The sequence below is a fragment of the Centrocercus urophasianus genome, unplaced genomic scaffold (genome assembly GCF_019232065.1).
Source record: "Centrocercus urophasianus isolate 14NV4802_14NV808 unplaced genomic scaffold, USGS_Curo_1.0 seq_46, whole genome shotgun sequence".
NCBI lineage: Eukaryota > Metazoa > Chordata > Aves > Galliformes > Phasianidae > Centrocercus > Centrocercus urophasianus.
The window spans coordinates 775,485-795,310 of NW_024885044.1; the positions used below are offsets into that span (position 1 = coordinate 775,485).

The following is a 19,826-nucleotide window of genomic DNA, read 5'->3' on the forward strand; positions in this document are numbered from 1 at the left end:
CCTTTTCAACAATGATGAGGTCTCCTACTTGTATGTTAGAGCTCTTCACCTTCACAGTCCCTGCAGAGGGAAGACAGCAGTGTCACAGCCCCGTGCAGCAGGGCAGGGCTGCTGCCCATCACCCCAGTGACAGCTCTGACACCGCAGCCATTACACTTGGGAAAACACTTTCAGCACGTGCCAGGCAATGGTGCAAAACCAGGAAAACTGCAACACTGATCCTCCTGCTGCTTCCCCAGGTGGCTGAAAAGCTAAAGCTCAGCTCCTCAAGCCGGGACCTGAAAGCCACAACTAAAATGGGCACACGTCCAAAAGCAGGCTCGCTCCATCCTGCAGCACAGCGCTGTCTCTGGTCACCTCAGCTTCCTCTCCTTCCCCTCCACAGGGACAAAGCCCAAACCACCCCTGCAGAGAGCAGGCGCTACAGAACACATCTGTGCACTCCTTTCTTTGCAGTTGCTCCAAACAGAGGGTTAATTTAACAACTGGCTAGTAATTTCAGATCGCTAGCCAGCTCCTGATCTGCCTTCTCAAACTAACTAGCGATTTAAAAATCCATTAAATTGAACCTTGCCTCTCTGTGTCTGTTTTACTTCAACAAAAGCTTCTGTAAGGTGCTGTGATTTGGGTAGAAGTGGGGAAGGCACGTGGCAGCTCGCCCTGGCACAGACAGCACTCCTCCTGTACCTCCACATTCAGGGCTAACTGGCCAGATAGCAGTGCAGGGGTGAAGGAGAAGGGGGAGGGGAGGGGGAGCAGAAATTAGCACAAAGCACAAAGGTCACTGGGATTTTACTACTGGCAGTCCCTTCATTAGCATCCTTCTCAGGATATGCTTCAGTGTTTCTGCTCCAAATTAACAATGAAAGCCTTTCTGGGCTCCTGGCAGCCTGCTGCTTTGGTGACACACTGTGTGCTTAACAACATGCTTCATCACTGCTGCTAATAAATGCAGACTTCCTTGCATGCTGTAATTATTCCTACAAATTATAAGCAGTCATGGCCCATTTCACAAATATCTCATAGGTCTTCGGCAGATTCTGGGTTTTGCCACGGGGGAGATTTATATTTTGGGTTGTTTGTTTGTTTTAAAAAAAGGTAAACAAAATGAATGCTGGGCTAAAAACATCCCTGCCAGGCAGGAAAAGCACCAGGGATTAAGAGTCCATTACGCAGAGGCTTGAAAAGAAAAGCTCTGCTCCAAGAGGATGCAAAAAAGCATCCTTGGCAGCCTTCTGCACAGCCATCCAAAGCTAGGTGCTCTGACACTAAAAGGGTCTGACAGATAACATCTCTTCCTCCCCTTTTAGGACGGTTATTCATGGAACAACAAAAAGTGCTTTGGAATATTCCTCTGTGCAAAGAAGGTTGGAATCCCACACAGCACAGCACAGCAACCCCTGTGCAGCACAGCCCCCGGGAGGAGAGGAGCCCTGCTTTGACCCTACGGGGGACTCCCTCCTAAAGATCGCACAGATGCTGTTGGTGGTTGGCAGTACAGAAATGCTTCCTGCAGGGCTCAGGGATGGAAGTTTGGTTTTGTATCACTTTTCCTTAATGAAATAAAGTTGTGCTGGAAGAAAAAAAAAAATGCTCTGGCAAAGCTACAACACAATTGTTTCATATCATTACGTGCATTAAAGGGCTTTTTGCATCACTACTCTGAAAACAGCATTACCTGCTCCAAAATGTTTTCTAAAAAGCAACTGGAACAGATTTGCCTTGCTCAATAACCCTCCCAACATCAGCTGTTTTAAAGCAAAAGGAGCTCTGTAAGCACTGCATGCTTTCACAACTCCTGCGTACATATGTGAGATGCCCTTTTTAGGTAGCAGAGCCAATTCTGCTTCCCAGCATAGCCCCGGCCTCTCGTGGATGACATCCCTGCAGTCTGCACCATATGTCCCACCACGAAGGCACAGGACCAGATGTTTCCTTTGACTCAGGACTCCCATAAAGCAACTTACTCGAATCGGTTTTATTTTGATCTTGGGAATTCTGCAATACCTCTCTCCTTCTGCGGGGAAACGAGCTCCTACACATCAGATGCTTTCTCACACATTTGAGAAACTAGCTAATAACACAACAGCTTCATTTCCCAGTATTGCTTTGTTATTAAAGTATGCCTGTAATAAGAAATAGCTGCTTTTATAAAGGCACTCAGAAGGGCTTTCTAGGAACACCCAGGTCTGTTAGCACAATCACAGAAAAGCAGCTAGTTCTGATCTCTTCTGGTAAGGAAAAAAAATGTGATTCTTGTTTCATTCTGAATTGTTTGGTTTTGATAAAAGCCAGAAAGGAGATCTTATAATGCAAGCACTTTGCTGCGACTTTATCTATGGCCTTTGGAATCATCACCAAATTTGCAGTGCGAGGATATACCACAAAGCAGATTATTTAAAGTATTCAGCCAGGAAAAAATGCCTTTTTCTGTCACATGAGCACTGAAGATCTCACCATAGATGTGCACAGCTAAGGCAGAGTTCAAAACAGTTCATCTGGCATTGAAGATTACAGAGCAGTTTATTGACACAAGTTGAATGCATGCCAAGAAATGAAAGGTGGTTCGAATGCACTGCATCCAACTTTGGGCTTCTGTGGCTTTTATGCTGTATAAACTGCAGAGCGGGGCTCAGAGGGGTTGGGAAAATATTGTTTTTGTATGGCTGGTAAATGCCAATGATCTGTGTCTTTAGGAGCACCCCTCGGTAGGAGGTCTCCTCCCATTCCTTTCTGTGGAGTCTCTCTCTGTTATGCAGCGTTACCCAGGGAGGGCAAGAGAGAGAGAGAAGAAAAACAAACCAAGAATTTGTGAGCACGGTTCTAAGCTTTCTATCATGCAGAAAGTCAGCACACAGCCTTCTGAACACAAGGAGGTTTGTAGGTTTATGAATAGGGGATTGAAATTTGATTATTTTTTATTACAATCCAAACAACTGTCTTTTAAAGAAAGAGCTTTCTATTTAAAAAAAAAAAAAAAGCTACAAGCCACTGGTTCATCATTTTGGAACGTAAACGGATCGTAATGGTGGAGGAGAAAAAAGGTTCAGAGCGATTTGTCTTATGATGTTAAAACAACACAGAAAATATCTGCCTGCCCTGCATCACACCGCCCTCCAAGAACACTACAGACACTGCAATTCAGCAACCGTGTTCAAAATAAAACGTGATCCAAAGAGGATTCTCATCTTTCCTCTACAAAGAAAGCAGTTTGGCAAGGCTTACAAAGGTGAGCAACCCCAGCACCCAACAGACTCTGCACACAGGAGCAGGGCTGGGCTGCACGGGGACTGGAGCCCTCATATCTGTGCTTACTGCACCCTCACTCAGAACAGCACACGAGCAGTTTTGTTGATTGATTCTTCAGTATGTTTATGCACATCCGTGCTTCAGTCACCCTGACTTCATTTACACCAGAGAATGTACTCTCAGCCTTGATGTTGCTGTGGGGGAGTAAGGCTGAAGATGGGAAAACTATTCTCCAGTCACCTTAATGGCAGCTTAGTGCAATTACTCGGGGGAAATAAAAATAGCACGGAGAAAGCTACAGAGCCATTAGATCCATTATTGCCAATCTCCAAGAGCAGCAGCGCTCAGCATCATGCCTCACCTAATCTCCCCCTCCTAAGCACTGGCTTTAGAGGTGGAACTATTGTCAGCCTTCAACCAGCCAGCAACAATCCAGAGAGCTTTTGAGCAGCGCCCCTCTGCACTGCAGGGCTGTGCCAGTATCCCGAAGCACAAACTGTGCTGCGAAACAAGAACAAAACAAGTCCTACCCGGAGTTTCCCAGCCACACTGAAAATTAACGGTTACGTTCAGCTGTTCTCAACTTAACTCCAACTTTGCCATTTGCTGCTTTTACTTCTGACCTAAAGAAGCTCCTGCTGGAAAGTTAGCCACCTTTTCCTGCTGCTCACAGACACATGCACTCAGAAAGCCACCATCGACCCCCAGCCACGCTGGCATCACACACTGCTGCTGAGGTCAGAAATGCCTCTCAGCTGCGGTGGCCTTTTCAAAAGTGGATGTTCACATCCTCTGAAAGGCTCGACTACTGACAGACACTGAACTTCACATAAGACAGAAAATGGCTTTGCTCCCCCACCAACTTGATAATCACAAATAATTTTCTGTGCTTTTCCTGCTCTCACCTACGCTGCTCGAGGGTTTCATTGCTGATTCTACACCAACCGTGTGCTAATAACAAACAAAGTGGCTTAGGATTTCCAACCACTGCCCAGCTGCCAATCCTCCTTGGGTTCTTTCACAAAATTAGAGAAGTTAAAGGATTGGGGGAAGGGAAATCATTCATGGGAAACGTAATAGCAATATGAAAAGAACTGAAGGAGAGGTCAGGCCCCTTATAGATCACTGAATAGAATCCAGAAGGCAACTCTTTTATATTTTTAAATAGATGTAGTATACCCCTCTCGGGTGAGGCTTTTGTTGGTTGCCAAGCATTTTAAGTGTTGTAGTAAGAACATGTTATTAAAAGAGGATTTAATATTCAGAAACTCAGATTCCCCAGTTTGGAGATGTCTCATAATTCCCAGCATGTGAAACATACACAGCCCTAAGCAATCACTTTTTAAAAAGCAAGCTTTTTAAAAGTGTAGAAGTGCAATTGTTGGAAGCTGTGCACTTCTAACACACCTCGTGCACTGCATCTTATTTCAGGGCTGTAAACTTTTATAGCAAAGACACTTGAAAATAAAAAAGTTGCTTAAATTCAGCTAATTCCCTTCTCAAAAACAAAGCCATGGCGTCACCAACACTGTCACAGTATTAGCAGCCACTATAGCAAGGCAGCATTCAGTGTTTCAAATGAGACTTTAAATGCCTTTGTTATGTGTGACAGAGTAGTAAACAAGAGGCAGAGGCAGCAAGCAGCACCAGAGCTGCAGCCTGCGCTCATGGAAGTGAGGGCTCTGCATTCCTCACTGCTGGAAGAAGGGGCTAAAGAAGATGCAAACAAAAATAAGATATTATCAATACTGAGGAACTGCATCTGTCGCTGCTTACAGAAACATACAGAGGGTGTGGTAAAAAGCTTGCATGATGCATGTCACAGAAGAACTATGAAACTCAACCAGTATTGCATTTCAACACGGGATGGAGTGTGTCAGTACGTCAAGAAATTCACCTGAAATGTAACGTGCACATCCAAGCTCCATCAGGACAGAGTGCTTGCACTGAACTTTGGTTTGTAGTAGGCATGCTGGAAGGGTTCCCAGACCTGGGCACGGCCACACGGCCCACCTCCACCCTCACATGTTGAATCTCCTTTTGCAGAAAGGACAGTTTTCTGACAGTTTCACAGACTGAGGTTTGATTTCTTGGTAAAATGCTTGTGCAAATAATCTGACACTGTGGATCTTCCTCACTTCCCTTGGCACACGGTTGTTGTTGTTGCCATCAAGGAATATGAACTGCAAGTTTATAGGAATTGTTTGTATATCTGCTTCTCTCACCCACACTGTGACCAAGCAAGAAGCGCAGGCAGGAAGGACAGGAGAAAAAGAGGAGAACAGCAGCAACACAAAGAGCACGCATCTGTTACAGCCCGCTTCATCCTACTGTGTGCTTGCAGTGTTTGCCTCCCTCCTCTCATTCCTGCACCGCTTCTCTCTGCAGAAAGGAAAACATGTTCCCCTCCTGGGAAAAGCCACCTCTGAACCCCAAGGTGATTCACATCCGATTTCATTTCCTTTGCTTACTCAAATCTACCAAGAAGGAACAGTAACCTGGAGAAAAGGTTTGGCCCATGCCAGAATTGAGAATATTGAGAGTATGCAGCTTCCATCAGCTGCATGGAACCCAATGGAAGCAGCTGCAGGCTGCACGGTGAGCCCCAGGGCAGCTCCTGCAGGCAGCCAAGCAGTGCCTGGGCCGTGCAGCTCCCAGCACAGCCCCACACAGCCCACCCAGCACTCACCTCTCCCCGTGAGCTTGCTGTAGATCTGCGAGTTCACCTCCTTGTCGCGCATGTAACACCTGATCTCCTCCGCAGCCTCTCGGATGACGGTAACGGCGAGCACAAATCCCTGAAAGGGAACAGGGCAAAGAGTGGATGGAAAGGCAGCAGAAAAGCATCTGCCTCTAACAGGTGCCGTGCAAAGTATTCATCAGTAGTGATGCCATCCATTAACTGAGAATGAAGGTTCCTGCCACAAATAAAAGCAACGTTTCTGGCACATGGAGAATGATGAGGATCACCTGTACAGGTCAGATTGTACAACACGCCTGTCTGATTCCCTTAACTAAAATTGTACATGCAGAGTCCTTAGGAAAGGCTATTTATTTTTATTTTCTTTAATGCATTCAATGCTGCTTTTGCAAATGCTGAAACTGGGAAGCCATCAGGTAACCTTTTCAGAGAAGCATTGCACCCCACAGTGCTGTTTTGCACCACCACGGAAGCTTTCATTCCGGTAACCAACAAATTGAGAAAGCAGTGAACATTTCTCTCCTATGTGCAATCTGCATCTGTGTGCTTAGCTAGAAAGTCCTACCTGCTTCTCAAAAAGGAAAAAGAAAAAAAAAAAAAGCATTGGAATTTCCAGCTTATGTTTTAGCTGCTTGAAGAGTCTTCAAATAATGACCTCAAAATATTCCCACATGTGCAGTCTCACCATGCCATCACACAGGTCATCCTATCCCCAGCCCTGGGACTAGCAGCCAGGGGTGAACAAAGACCTTTCTTATGCTGTTTTCTGGCCACTCCTGAGCCAAACCCCAGTTGCTCACCTGGCACAGACAAGTCACAACTGCCTGTACAAAACCAGAAAGGGAGTTCCTGTGTATTTATAGAACAGGATCTGGTGAAATTCTTGTTGGATTCGCACTGCAAACGGAATTAAAAGTACTAATTTGAGAGAGAAAGCAGTGCGATCCAGGCATTGACACGAACAGAGCCTTGGCAGCTGTGTCCTCAACTTGCACTTTTACTTCTTTTGGATTTACACCAAGGATTTCACTGTACTGGAAGCCTGAAAGGCATGAAAAATTCCCTCTGCCCCTCCTCAGCCCAGCCCCTCTTAATAGAGCCATGGACTTTTTATCACAACCATTTCACAAAACAGCAAACAAACAGCACCTGAGAGCACTGTGCTGCCATAATCAAATCTCAGTTGATTTTTTAAAAATGCTTCTTTAAAGCAAAAAGGATTTCTAAGCTCAAAATTTTCAAAGCTCAGGAAGGTGAGTGAAGCCAACCTGAGTTGGTTTCTGCTCGGAGCAGCAGTCGGATCAGAGGCCCTTCTGAATCAAAGCTACCCTGCAACACTATAGGCTGAAGTGCAGCAGGAAAGATATTTGCATAAAGAGAGAAATAACAGTTGTACTTGGATAAAAGCTGGGGAAAAAAATACAGCTACGTATATGAAAGCATTTGCCAGTTTTGGCTGGTTCATGCAGTGCAGTTCAGAGATCTAACAGCCCCACACAACTATTCTTCATTACATCCTTTGACAGCATATGAGTTTCTGCTTCAAAACTGATTATTATTGATTTCCTTTGATCAGATGAAACATGTGGCTATCAGAAGAAAAGGGCAAACGTTTAGAGGAAGGAAAGAGTATCTGCACCTTGAACAGGTACGAGGCTACGCAGGTTTGTCTCTCTATATTTATATATATGGTTTTTATATTAAAAAATGGCAGTTATTTTACACGCAGGGCTGTTTCTCAGGTTTCTCTCATTTGATTTTCACAATGTGGTTAAACCATGAATCAGTCTGTTGACCTACGCCTAAACTGCAGGTCAAACTGTTTGGCAGGAGAGCATAATTTGCCTCCGTTGCGCATATGGCCACTCTTTAAGGTCACTTCAGAGAGGTGCCCTTTGGTCCCTCGCTGCAGTAACCAGGCTGGTCTGGGCTCGCAGTGCTTGGGCTCCTTGGGAGGGCCAGATGCCCTCACAGACCCTCACCAGCACACCCTGCCTTCGGAGAAGCTGTGAGCAACACACAAATCAGCAGGGCAATGTATTTATTCTGGTCCCACTTACTTCACCACTTTATACACAAAGTCCTGATGCCTCTGCAGTCACCATGCGCAGCGCTTGAGAGCTCTGTCTCTGCTGGCATCCCACTGATGAACAAGGTAGAGGCAGAGACCTCTCACACCCCAGGGGCAGCTGTATAAAACAGAGCCCAAAGCCAGAGCAGCTATCTATGTGACATGTACAGAGCAGGGCCTGAAACAGCCAGCTAACTAAATGATTTAAGGTACAAACTTACAGCCTGGAGAAAGGGCAGCAAAAGAAATTGCGTCAAGAAATGAAAGTTTCTTAAGTAAACAAACCTCAAATCACCTACCAGAGGAACCCAGTATGTGTAGAGTGCACCAAGCCTCATTTCAACAACAAATTGCGAGCAGGCCAAGAGCAAGAAGTAAAGGTTGAAGAAGTATTTGAACTGGTTAAATAACACCTAGCAAAAACAGAAAAAAAGAGAAAAGAGGTCAATAACAAAGTTTGGAAGTCATACAGGTTGCACTAATGTTCTGAAACATTTCTCCTCATACATACATGGCCACTTATGGCAGTCTTAAATATTCCTGGAAACTGTTTTCTAAAGATCAACCTACTCTTCCTGGCTGATGCTATCCTGGTTGGATAACACTGCCACGCAGCCAGGCCTGAGTATTAACACAAATAAGTTGTTTTGTTTTGGTTTTAAACTTCTGACTATCTTCACTCTGCAAAGAGACACTCATAGCAAACAGCAACATCATTAGCTACAGGATTTGGTTTGCAAAAAAAATCACACCATAGATATCAGAAGAAGCCAATGAACTCAGAAAGCTTGGCTCAACCAGAGACCGCTTTCTGACTTTAAAAGTGGGCAGAACTGGACTTGTTTCTGCTGCTGCTACCAGCAGTGCCGGATGGATGATCCAGCTGCTCCAGCAGGGATGATGGAGCTGCTGCCCATCCACACAGCAGGCTGCTCCCCCAGCAGCGGCAGGTGAGAGGCACCAGTTCCCCCCTCACCCCTTAAATGCAGATGGCACTCATTTGCTTCTGTGCTCACCTACCGTAACAGCGCTGGAACTGGGCACAGCGTTGGGTAGGATGACAGGAAGCGCCTTTCCTCACACTTACCCCAGGAAGAAACGTAAAAAAGTTGTATTTCTGGTTGTTGATAACATTGCGGGGGTATCTCTGGTCTCTCTTCTCTGGATGGCCAAGCCAAACCGTACGAGGCCTTGGATCTCTTCTCCCACAGCATCGTAAGCACTCACAGCACCTACGAGAGGAACATCTGATTTTAAATAAGAAGTTACTCTTTAACCATGATTCTCACACACACCCCAGGCCCTCTCCACCTGCCAGGACAAACAGCCTAGGATCCTCCATCAGCCACCTCTCATCTGCTACTGTTTTCCACCACATTAAACCACCTGTAAACCAGGAGCTCTCCTCCTCACCAACCCGCAGGTCAGATCTACAATCTTACCTTTGTCTTACTAACAAAACTCAAGAGAGGAAAATCTTTCTCCCCCACATGACTGTGTACAATACCCACATCACAAAAGCTGTTTGCAACATGGAGCAAACAGTACGGTGGTGTGAGACACTCAAATTCACAAACTTTACATATATTTTATTTCATTATATTTTTATATTTTATATATTATATATTTTATTAAGTCGATATCTTTTAATTGGGAGTTCTCTTTTTCCTTTGCAGATGAAGAACTAAGATAAATGGTCATTTTACCAGTTACTTGCCTCTCAAATAAGTTGGAATGGATAACAGATGAAACAGTGATGTTCAGATTGAATAAAAAAATAAAACTGTCTATAGGAAAAAAAAAATCCCTTTTTTCTGTAATGGAGGAAATCACACAAGATTAGCCTGTATCTCATGTTTTAACTACAGTGAACTTAGAATGATAGAAATCCAAACAAGAGGCTTTGCCCACAGGAACAAGGCTGGTATTCACAGCTTCATTCGGACGTGCTTCCAGCTATGGTGGGAACCACTCAGCCCTTCCAGCCATCTGAAACCAGTTACCTTTGTTTATTCTGTAGGCTGGGCCTCTCTTAGGGATTCTAGTCATCAGCAACAGGAGCTAGGTACCTACATCCAAATATTTACAATAGGACGAAGCTTGAACAGCCTACTACTGTCGTTTAACAGATATTTTACTTGGGCAGTTAGTTTTTACAGTGTGATTTTCACCAGTGTGCTCCAGAGAAATTTCCAGCCATCTGGGCAGATTGTCAAGCCAATATCTAAACCTCCAGAGCAGACTTCCAGTCACGTTCAGTAACTTTCAGAATATTTAGTCTAGAACGTGCATGAAAACAGTGAGAGAACCCACCCAGGTAAGCAGGACGTTCCACCTTCAGAGCAGTGTGCTCCACCCGGCTGTTCACACCATTACAGTGCTGTCAGTCTAGAAGGAAGTTAACAGCTAGCACTGCAAAACCCTTACAACTGCTCCTTCCTGAAGGGCGCAGCAACCTCCAGTACTGGCAGCAACTCTGAAGGGAGGGAAGTGCAACGTAACTTCTCAAAAGTGAAACGACCCGAATTTTCACACATGTTCTGCAATGGAAGCCACAACCGCCTTGAGCATTCCCACCACAGAGACACTTGGCACTGTAGGAATTTTAATGTACAAACGATGTGTTACTATAAGGCTTGAGAATGCACCTAAAAATACCAGTTCTAAGTACAGACACAAAGGCCATGGAAGGATCTGCCATGAAGAGTCACAGGTTTGTGAAATTCCTGCCCTGCCACACTCACAGCTTTCGCAATGTCCTGAATTACAGGGAAAGCAAACCTAAGACCTCATCAGACAAACAAAGGAAAAACTTCCTGCTCAGCAAGTTTTCAAAGGCAAGTACCAGAAGTATCAACATTTGAATTAAGAATACCCAGCATTTCTCCTACAAAGTCTCCTACACAGCCTTTCAATACATGGCTTCTAAGCAACATAAAGGCATTTGTCAGAAAGAAAACAAAACAACTTTCAACCAGTGAAATAATACCAACAATAGTACAACCAGCAATGACCAAGCTGTGTGCTGTGACAGCATTCAGCTGCAGAGCCAAGAATCCCACCAGGCACCTCCCCACTGCTCTGAGCTGGAAAGCATGCAGGGCAATGAAGGCTGATCTTTATCTCACATATGTCCAGGGAAATCCCCAAAGAGAATGTCTTTAATTCTTACTTTTCTAAACCAAAGCACGTCCCCAGGATGGCATTTAACCCTCTCTTTTTCCCCAATCTTGTTCCCCTTCTGTCCCGCAGACTGCCCGCACTGCTGCGCCTTGCTGGGCATGCAGAGCAGAAGGGTGCAGCATGTCAGAGGCAACAGTTATTCCTGCACACCAATAGTGCCAGTGAATGCATGGCCTGGCACATTGCTAGCAACAGAGCTGCTGGTAGGAACACAGACATCCCTTAAGCACAGAATGACCACAGAATCCTAGAATCACCAAGGCTGGAAAAGACCTACAAGTTCATCCACTCCAACCATCCAGCTGTCACCAATAATTCTCACTAAACCACGTCCTTCAACACAACATCTAAATGTTCCTTGAACATCGCCATGGTTGGTGACTGTGCCACCTCCCTGGGCAGCCCACTGCAGCGCCTGACCATTCTTTCAGATGATTTCCCCAGAAAAGAAAAAAAAAAATCAAGTCTCATTGTACTTATTTCAACTCTGATGCTGTCATTAATGAGGAATGCATACCTAAGCCCACAAGTTCTGTTTGAAAATCCTTTTATGCCATCCTCAGTCCTTACAGGCTGCCTTACGCAAACAGGAGTGGCTGCAGCAGCACTCAGTTCTTCCACAGACCAATGGCACATCCCACAAACAGCCCAGGGTCACGTGCAGGCAGGATGACTTCACCACCTGACTCCTTCTGTATTACACTGCCAACGTTGCAAGCTGAGTAAACGCCACTTGTTACCTCCCATGTGCACCCCAGAGGCATGGAGTGCTTGCACAGAGCAGGGACAGCCATGTCTGTGTGCACCCTCCTGCGCTGCAGTGCTACGTGTCAGGCTTGGGACACCCATGTGCAAGGATGGCAAACTTTTACAAACATGAAAATGTTTACAAAGACAGCTTAAATGAAGAAGTTCCCCTTGTGTTACGTTATTCACATTCTAAATCACAGCTTGACAAACAAAAAAAACCCAGACTCAGAAATCACCCTAAAGGACAATCGCTCAGAAGCATCTCTTCTGAAGTGAACTGCCTCCCAAACTCCAAGTCCTATAGGCAGCGTGGCTCTTCACCTGCACTGGGAGCTAAATGAACAGGAGCTGCTGAAGGTCACGGGGGCTCACTGTGCAATCACAGGGAGCACTACAGAAATGCACTCTCAGCAATGATGCAAGCAGCAGTAATACAACAGACTGACTGTCAGATGCGTGATGAACAGCCATCACCAAGCAGCATGTTGGACAGAGAAACATTTTAGAGAGAAAATGAAAAAAAGCTTATGAATGCACAACAAAACTAATGGAAAAGTGCCACATTTTCCTAAAACTGGAGTAGATTTAGTCCAGTCAGTGCTGAAGCTCATCATATATTTAATCATTCCTCCAACAATCCCATTTCTCAGATGACATTTCCATGTTTCTCACGGGAGACACTGTTAAGGATCTGCAACCTACAAACCAGCCTCCTGCATATCAGTATTTTAAATGCATATAAACAGTTTCCTACTGATATTAAAAACAAACGAGCCAAGCCAAGCCAGGCAGGCACACTGCCCAGCTCTGCCAGCACCCCAGCCCAGCCCTGCACACCCACCTGCAGGCAGCCAGGAGCTCCCATCTCCCTCTGCTGACTTTGAAATGGAATTTGCCATTTTAAGCAGACCCATAGAGCACAAACACGGACTGTAAAGCTCCTCCTCCCCAGTCTCATTCCCTGTTCTCCCTCCCGCATTCCTGGATCAAGGCCTCTTTACATTGCAGAGGCATGGTGAGCACAGCAGCTTGCTGGGTTCAAAAAAAGCCTTGCAGGATTGCAGACTGAAACCATAAGCTATTTAGGGAAAAACTTCTGCTGTGCACTCAAAGGAGCGCCTGGAGGGCTTCAGAAGCTTGCAGCTCACTCCCATCAGTGCTCACCCTGGGAAGCTCCCATGCCACACCGCCACCCTCCACCACTTTGTGCCATCCTCCCTTCCCAACTGGCACACATCTGAGTGGTCCTCAGAGTGCTGCAAGGCCATTGGGAAACGTGGCTGAATTCATGGAGTACAGCTGCAAAGCACAGAGAGCACACGCTCTCTGACAACAGCCAGGAAGGCCCACATGAAAGTTATGCTCCGGAACAGATAACCACTACTCCCATTGGTTTATTAAGCACATGCTTTCTCTCACTAACACAGATCTCAGCTGTCTGGACCATTATTCATCTCTGCAAAGCTACTGTACGAGTTCCTCCCTGGCTGCTCTTCAAAGCACACTACAAGCTGAGGCTGTAATCAAAGCAGCATTGAGATGACACCTGTCCTTTGCTGCCCGTATGAGAATTAGGTATGAGAATTGGGCATTTATTCCTTTTTTATTTTTTTCTATGAAGTCATTCGGTCCATGAAATTAAATCTATTTCTCACTCCAGAAGACACCAAGCCAGCAAAATCTGTCTAAGAACTTGCCCCCGCTGGGGAAAAAGGCAGACATGCTAGAAACTGCAGTCAGCCTATGTTAAAATGAAGCCTTTCACAGCTTGGTTACCAGCAGATTTTCACATGTATAAACAAAGATGACTTGTGAGTGCCTTTGTTTGTGTTTTTCTCAGAGGAAACAGAAGGAAGGTCCTGATGACAGCGCAGGGCTCCCCAGACTCCATCCCAGACCTGACCCCTGGACCTGCCCTGGCCTGCTGACCGACTCCTCCTGCAGTTGCTAATAATACTTTGGATTCCTCCACCTCAGTGCTTTGCTACCCACACTATCATTTGATTGAATTACAGCCTAATAATCAGACAAACAAGACATAAGCTCCCAGGAAGCAATCAAATACCCAAACAGAAAACCTAAAGCCAAGTTATTCAGACTGCCATTAAGAAAAACCCCACGTAATCTTCCTTCAGAACTTCAGGCTGCCAGCATTTCTTGATGGCACAGAAGCATTGTCTGCGTGTCTGCTGACACCAGGTGAGGTCTGGTGCCACTGAGCTGCAGCTTAGGTTAGGTGGAGGTTATTACTGCCAGCCACTACCAAGCACTTCATAGTAGAGATGTGCCAGAGATCAGAGCATTTTCTGACAAAAAAAAAAAAAAAAAAAAAAAGATTCAAGAAGCTTTGAGAAATTTCTCTGGCTGCCGCTGCCTCCTCTCTCTGAGCCTTTTCAATCACATCACTGAATTCAATGCCATGGTGGCTGCACCCCGTGGAACCTGTCCAGCAGCGCATGTCATGCAGGGGCTGGGAGTTCTGTGCTGCATCACACGTACCTTCCAGCTCAGCCTTAACTGCCACAGACACTGCTTCATCAGCTCACAGAAACTGTGCTGATAGTTTATTATTCATTATACTGCTCCCTATTAAGTACATTAACTTCAATTAGAGGAACCTGAATGAAGGCCATCAACCCAAACCATAACAAACAATGGGAAAATAACAATTTCCTCTCGTTCTAGCAGGCATTATTTCCTTCGAGGCTTTGCTTTCTTTTGCTAGCATCACTCACCGCGCCTACAAACACATCCAATGCAGAGCCAAGTTCTGCACGGCAACCTGACAGCCGGGTAACCCGGGCGCCCCGCGCACACCAAGCCGTCTGCAGGCAGTGCCATTTCCCACCGAAATTCATTCTTACTCAGCTTCCTGCCTGGAAGCACCGGCAGAACACATCCCCTGCAACATCCAGCATAAGGATATTGTATTGCTTTCGCTGATACAGTTACAGAGCGTTCAGCCGGAGACCTTCGGCACAGCCCCGCACACCGTTCCCAGGCAGAGCCGCTCCCACGGACCATCCCGCAGCTCCCGGCTCTCACACGGCTGTTCCGGCAGCGCTGCTCCGTGCCCGCCGACCCCCAGCGGTGGGTTCGTGGGTTCGATAATCGCAGGCCCCGTTCTGCCCCAGCCCCGGCTCCGCAGGGCCGCCCGGCAGGATCCTTCCCAGCGCCGGGCGTGCCACGGCAATGGCGCCGGGAACGACCTGTCAGCGGCCGCCAGCTCCGTCCTCGTCCTCGTCCTCCTCCTTTTTCTCCTCTTCCTCCTCCTCCTCCTCCTCCTCCTCCTCCTCCTCCTCCCAGTTCGCTCCCTCAACCGCTGCCCAGCGGCGACCCCCGCCCCGCAGAGGCCCCGAGCAGAACCGCGACACGGGCAGCAGCACGGCGAGGCAGCGGAGCCCCGGCCTCGCGCAGCCGCCCCGCGGAGCGCTCACCCGCTGCGGTGCTTGCTGTCCATCCGCTTCTTCTGCCGGACCGGCTGCAGCGGGATGTTGTCGGTCATGGCCGCGGCGGCCGGGGCGGAGCGGGGCGGGATGCGCTTCCCAGCAGCGCCTCGGCTCGGCGCGGCTCCGCCGACGGGGCCGCGCTCCCAGCACGCAGGTGCCTCGCCCGCCCCCCCCGTTCGCCCCGCCCCGGCTCGGTTCTGACCCGCGGGCGGCACCGGCTCGGAACCAGCTGGCGGGGTACCGCGCTGCCGGCACCCGTGCCCGCCCTCATTCCGCATCCCACCTGCCGCTTCCCCTTGGTGCCCCCAGCTCTTCTTCCCAGCCGAGCTCAGCACCCTCATACTGGCATCGCTGGTCTCCTGCACGCACAGCCTCTGCACGCGTGGCCACCTGGGCTTTCCGAGAGCAACAGGCCCGTGGCACGACCTGTGCGTTCTCTGCCTCCTTCAGCCGGCACATGTGGACGGGTAGAGGTGCTGCTTGTGTCTCCCGTTACACTACCCCTCCACCCACATCACAGGACCAGGATCCCAGGGCTGCCCCTCGCATCATTCTTGCCTGATGACCGTCACCCACACCCGGCCACGACTTACTTTCAGGTCTGATTCAGATTTCAACTGTAAATTCAGACAGGAGTCGTCCCAACATTTCTATTCTGTTTAAGACTCAAAGCTTTTCTTTGCAAAGCTTTTCTTTCCCCGTTCCTGCAGCCACTCCCCATAAGATTTGTGCTCCAGACCCTGTTCAGCTTTGCTGCCCATCTCTGGGTGTGCTCCAGGGGCCTCTGTGACCTTCCTGTAGTGAGGGGTCCAACACTGAGCACAGCTCTTGGGGCAGCCTCAGGGGTGGCAGTACGGAGGGGCGATCACCTCCTGCTGACCACCTCCTTCCTGCCTGAAACCACCAGATTCACACCTGTGCACCCCACGGATGGAGGAAATGCCCAGTGCTGATAAGGATCAAATAAAACAGAGCTACATGTCCATCTCAGCATCTTCTGCTGCAGTCTTGGTCACCACAGGATCTACATCTCTTTCTAGTTCAAGGCCAGCTTTTACTCATCCACTTGTAGACTGCTGGCAAAACCTTTCCCTTACCAAATAACCTGCCCACAGTCGGTCACCAGGCAAGGAGATCTGTGTCCTTGTACCTGCTGGCAGTGCTGCTGCAGCTCCTTGCCCTGCCTGCACTTTGTCTTGTAGCTCATCGTCCTGCTGAGCTAAAATACCACAGTGACAGTGACCAAGAGCAGGGAATAAGTGAGCCATAGTGTAAGTCCAACAGCTCTGTCTGTGTGACATATTGAAGCACACAAGGCATTCCCATTTAAAACATACATTACCTGCAGAGTGCTTTCCTGCCAAGTTTCACCGTGGGATTCTGGGCAAGTAAAATGCATGATAAAAATTATGAATCATTATTCAGCAACACCACACAAGCATGCTGTGTATTGTAATATACAAACCATGGCATTCAAATGACAGGCTTTAAAATACCCATTGGGTGCAAAATACATGTGTCCTGATGGAACAGCAAACACTGCTCTGCAGTCCTTCAGAGACTGCTCACACTGAAATGAAAACTGATGAGCATTGTCTAGTGCTCTAATTGCAGCCACAAACTCCATTTTTTGGCATATCAAATTCTGAATGGATGGAACTTTTTTTTTTTTAAGATTAAGTTTGATGTGATCTTAATTAACAGTCATAACTTTCCCAGTGAAAAGGGAAAAAAGGAAAAGAAAAAGAAAAAGAAGGAAAGAACAAAAGAACAAGTCCTGTCAAATTTTGTGGGGAGCTCTGTTTGCTCTCCAGCCCTCCCAGAGCATCAGCTCAGGTTGCACTGTGGGTTACCAATGAACAACAACTGCAATCGTCAGTTCTTTTCTGTGCAGTTGCAGCCTCCCTGCCTCACCCTTCTGCCTTTCTCCCCAGGTCTCCATCACCCATCAGGCCCCTCCTCTCCCTCCCTGCACCCACTGCCTGTGGCACAGCTGCTCACCCATGGGCAGAGTTTTCAGAGCGCCTCACAGATCCTCACACTGACCTGGATCTCTGCCTCACACCAATTAAAGGTAGGTAAACCTAGAATCATACAATCATGCAATCGTAGAATCACAGAATGCCCTGGGTTGAAAAGGACCATAACGATCATCTGGTTCCAACCCCCTGCTGTGTGCAGGTTGCCAACCACCAGTCCAGGCTGCCCAGAGCCACATCCAGCCTGGCTTCAAATGCCTGCAGGGATGGGGCATCCCCAGCCTCCTTGGGCAGCCTGTTCCAGTGCCTCACCACTAAGCTATTATGGGGTGGTGCCTACCTTCCTCCAAGAAACAAGACCAGTGCCGGTTACCCACTCAAACAAGAGATGTTTGCTTTGACAGCATGTTTGCAATGTGTGTCCATTACTTATTTAGCACAGTGTGCCATAAATTTTATTCTACTCTAGTTATGCACTTAAATAAATGATTGAGTCTGTCACGCACAGGACTCCTGTGATTTCACCTGATGAACACTGTTGAAGGTGACAACACCAATACTCTGCTTGGCTTTTTATATGCTGGAAGAGCAATAAAGTTTTGGTGCTGCATTGGCTTTTGCTTACCACATTTGTTGCTTTTCCCAGCTGTCCCCAAAGATGAGTACCAAATTATAGGCCATTATAACATCTAAGGGAACGGCTCAGATGCAGGTGTGTAACTGATTCCACAGACAGCTCACAACTGTGGCATTTTGCCTGTACCTGTCATTACCTCGTTTCGTAACTGCAAGCTTTACAAAGGCCAGGGTTCACCTTCTTCGTCTGAAAATGCTGCCCTGCACACACGGTGCAGCTCCATCTGCAAGGCACACAGCGTGCAGGCGCAGGGAGCCGGTTGCTAAGGGCTTGCAAACCTGCAGGCATGCGTGCATGATTTCCCTACATACAGACTCACTCACACAGATGACACGGAAACAGAAGCTCAGGGGAGGAGAAACGTCACTGTCTCAAGGCACTACTGGGACAGACCTGGGCTGTGGCACTCACTCAAAACAAGGGCAGCGTGCAGAAGATGCCTGCTCCCAGAGCTCAGCAGCCGCACACGTCATTGCCAGGAAGGAGCATTTTGGTAAGAGAAACACAAAACAAACAGGGATGTCGGAGCAGGAACTGTCAGCACCGCGCTGTCCTCGCTTGTGTGCCCCAAGCCTACGTGGGATGCATTCATCTCTTAAATTTATCTTTCAAGCGTCTGAGCTCAGACAAGAGCACTGCAATTAATGGGCGAGCTAAACACTACCAGATCACAATGCCCTGTTAACACCTGCATCTCTGATCCGCGCAGACGGCTTTGATATTATTTTTTTTCTTTTGACAAGTGGGCGATAGCGGATATCCTTTAAGCCCATATTTAATGAAGCCCTCCATAAATCCATCAACACTTGCTAAAGGAAACTACAATAAAGCTCATTCTGCCATAGGCTTTGCTACGGAGGGAACATTTGGCGTTCTCATAATGAAGCTGCAGAGCAGAGACTTCTCACGCTGATCTGAGGAAGTGCAGTATTTGTATGGGATCTTTTCCCTCCTCACTCAATCATGTGTTGCAGATCAAGAGGAGGACAATCCCTCAATATCGAATTTTTACAACAAGAATATCGTCAAGCTGTCATTCCTTTAGGACAGCTGTCAGATATAAGGAACAAAGACAGAAAAAGGTGCTGATTGCAAGAAAAATAAACACCCATTTCATTCTATTTATTCTTGAGATGATTTTGCTATTAGCTTCAGCTGTTTTCTAAGCTGTTCCCATGCTGATTTTTACTGTTGTTACACATCCCGGGGGTGGGATCAAAGAAACGAAAACCTTCAAACTGAGAACAAATGGTTTACAGATTTGTCATACATTTTACATTTGTAAACTTTTCAAAAACCATCTCTAGACATTGGTCATTGTGTCAGACTGACAAAACCGATGGGGGAACAGAGGAAGGGATAATGAAGAAATTACACTTTTCCAAATCTGGACATGGTGAGCTGAGAATACATCTGGAGATGTAGATACTGAAAGCAGCCATCGAGTGACCGCCTGCTAAACGTTAAGGACCTGAGTAACCGAGCTGGCTTCCCCAAAACAGCCAATGTGCCAACAGACGACTGTTTGCTGCTCTGAACATACAGACTGCACAGGGACAATTTTTTTTCCTGAAACAAATGTGCAGAGAAAGGCCTTCAGGAGTGTAAGGGGCTGTTAAGCCAACTCTGTGAGCCTGATTGAGCCCTCTCAGTCGACACGCACGCGATTGCACAGCCACTGAGGGCTCTGGAAGGTATCACACATGGAGGGTTGCAGCACAGATCCTGCCTTACTGCAGCAGCAGTGCAGGACAGCCTGCAGTGTTTTGCTCCATGCAGCCCTGGGGTAGGCACAGCTGGCCCTCAC

At 47.3% G+C, this 19,826-nt stretch overlaps 1 protein-coding gene across 4 annotated transcripts in view; it reads right to left on the reverse strand.

Annotated features, from left to right (window-relative positions):
- ATP9A (ATPase phospholipid transporting 9A (putative)) overlaps window positions 1-15,476 on the reverse strand; it is a 52,451-nt gene extending 36,975 nt beyond the window's left edge. For 3 of the 4 annotated variants that reach the window (XM_042834454.1, XM_042834456.1, XM_042834457.1), the window contains exons 1-5: window positions 15,392-15,476; window positions 9,109-9,253; window positions 8,321-8,434; window positions 5,939-6,047; window positions 2-60 (exon numbers count right to left, since the gene is read on the reverse strand). In XM_042834454.1, the coding sequence (XP_042690388.1) occupies window positions 2-60; window positions 5,939-6,047; window positions 8,321-8,434; window positions 9,109-9,253; window positions 15,392-15,459 (495 nt within the window). In that variant the 5' untranslated portion in view covers window positions 15,460-15,476. Of the gene's footprint in view, window position 1; window positions 61-5,938; window positions 6,048-8,306; window positions 8,435-9,108; window positions 9,254-15,391 lie in introns of those variants that run through there. The other variant, XM_042834455.1, reaches the window with a different exon arrangement.
- Window positions 15,477-19,826: the final 4,350 nt, after the last annotated feature.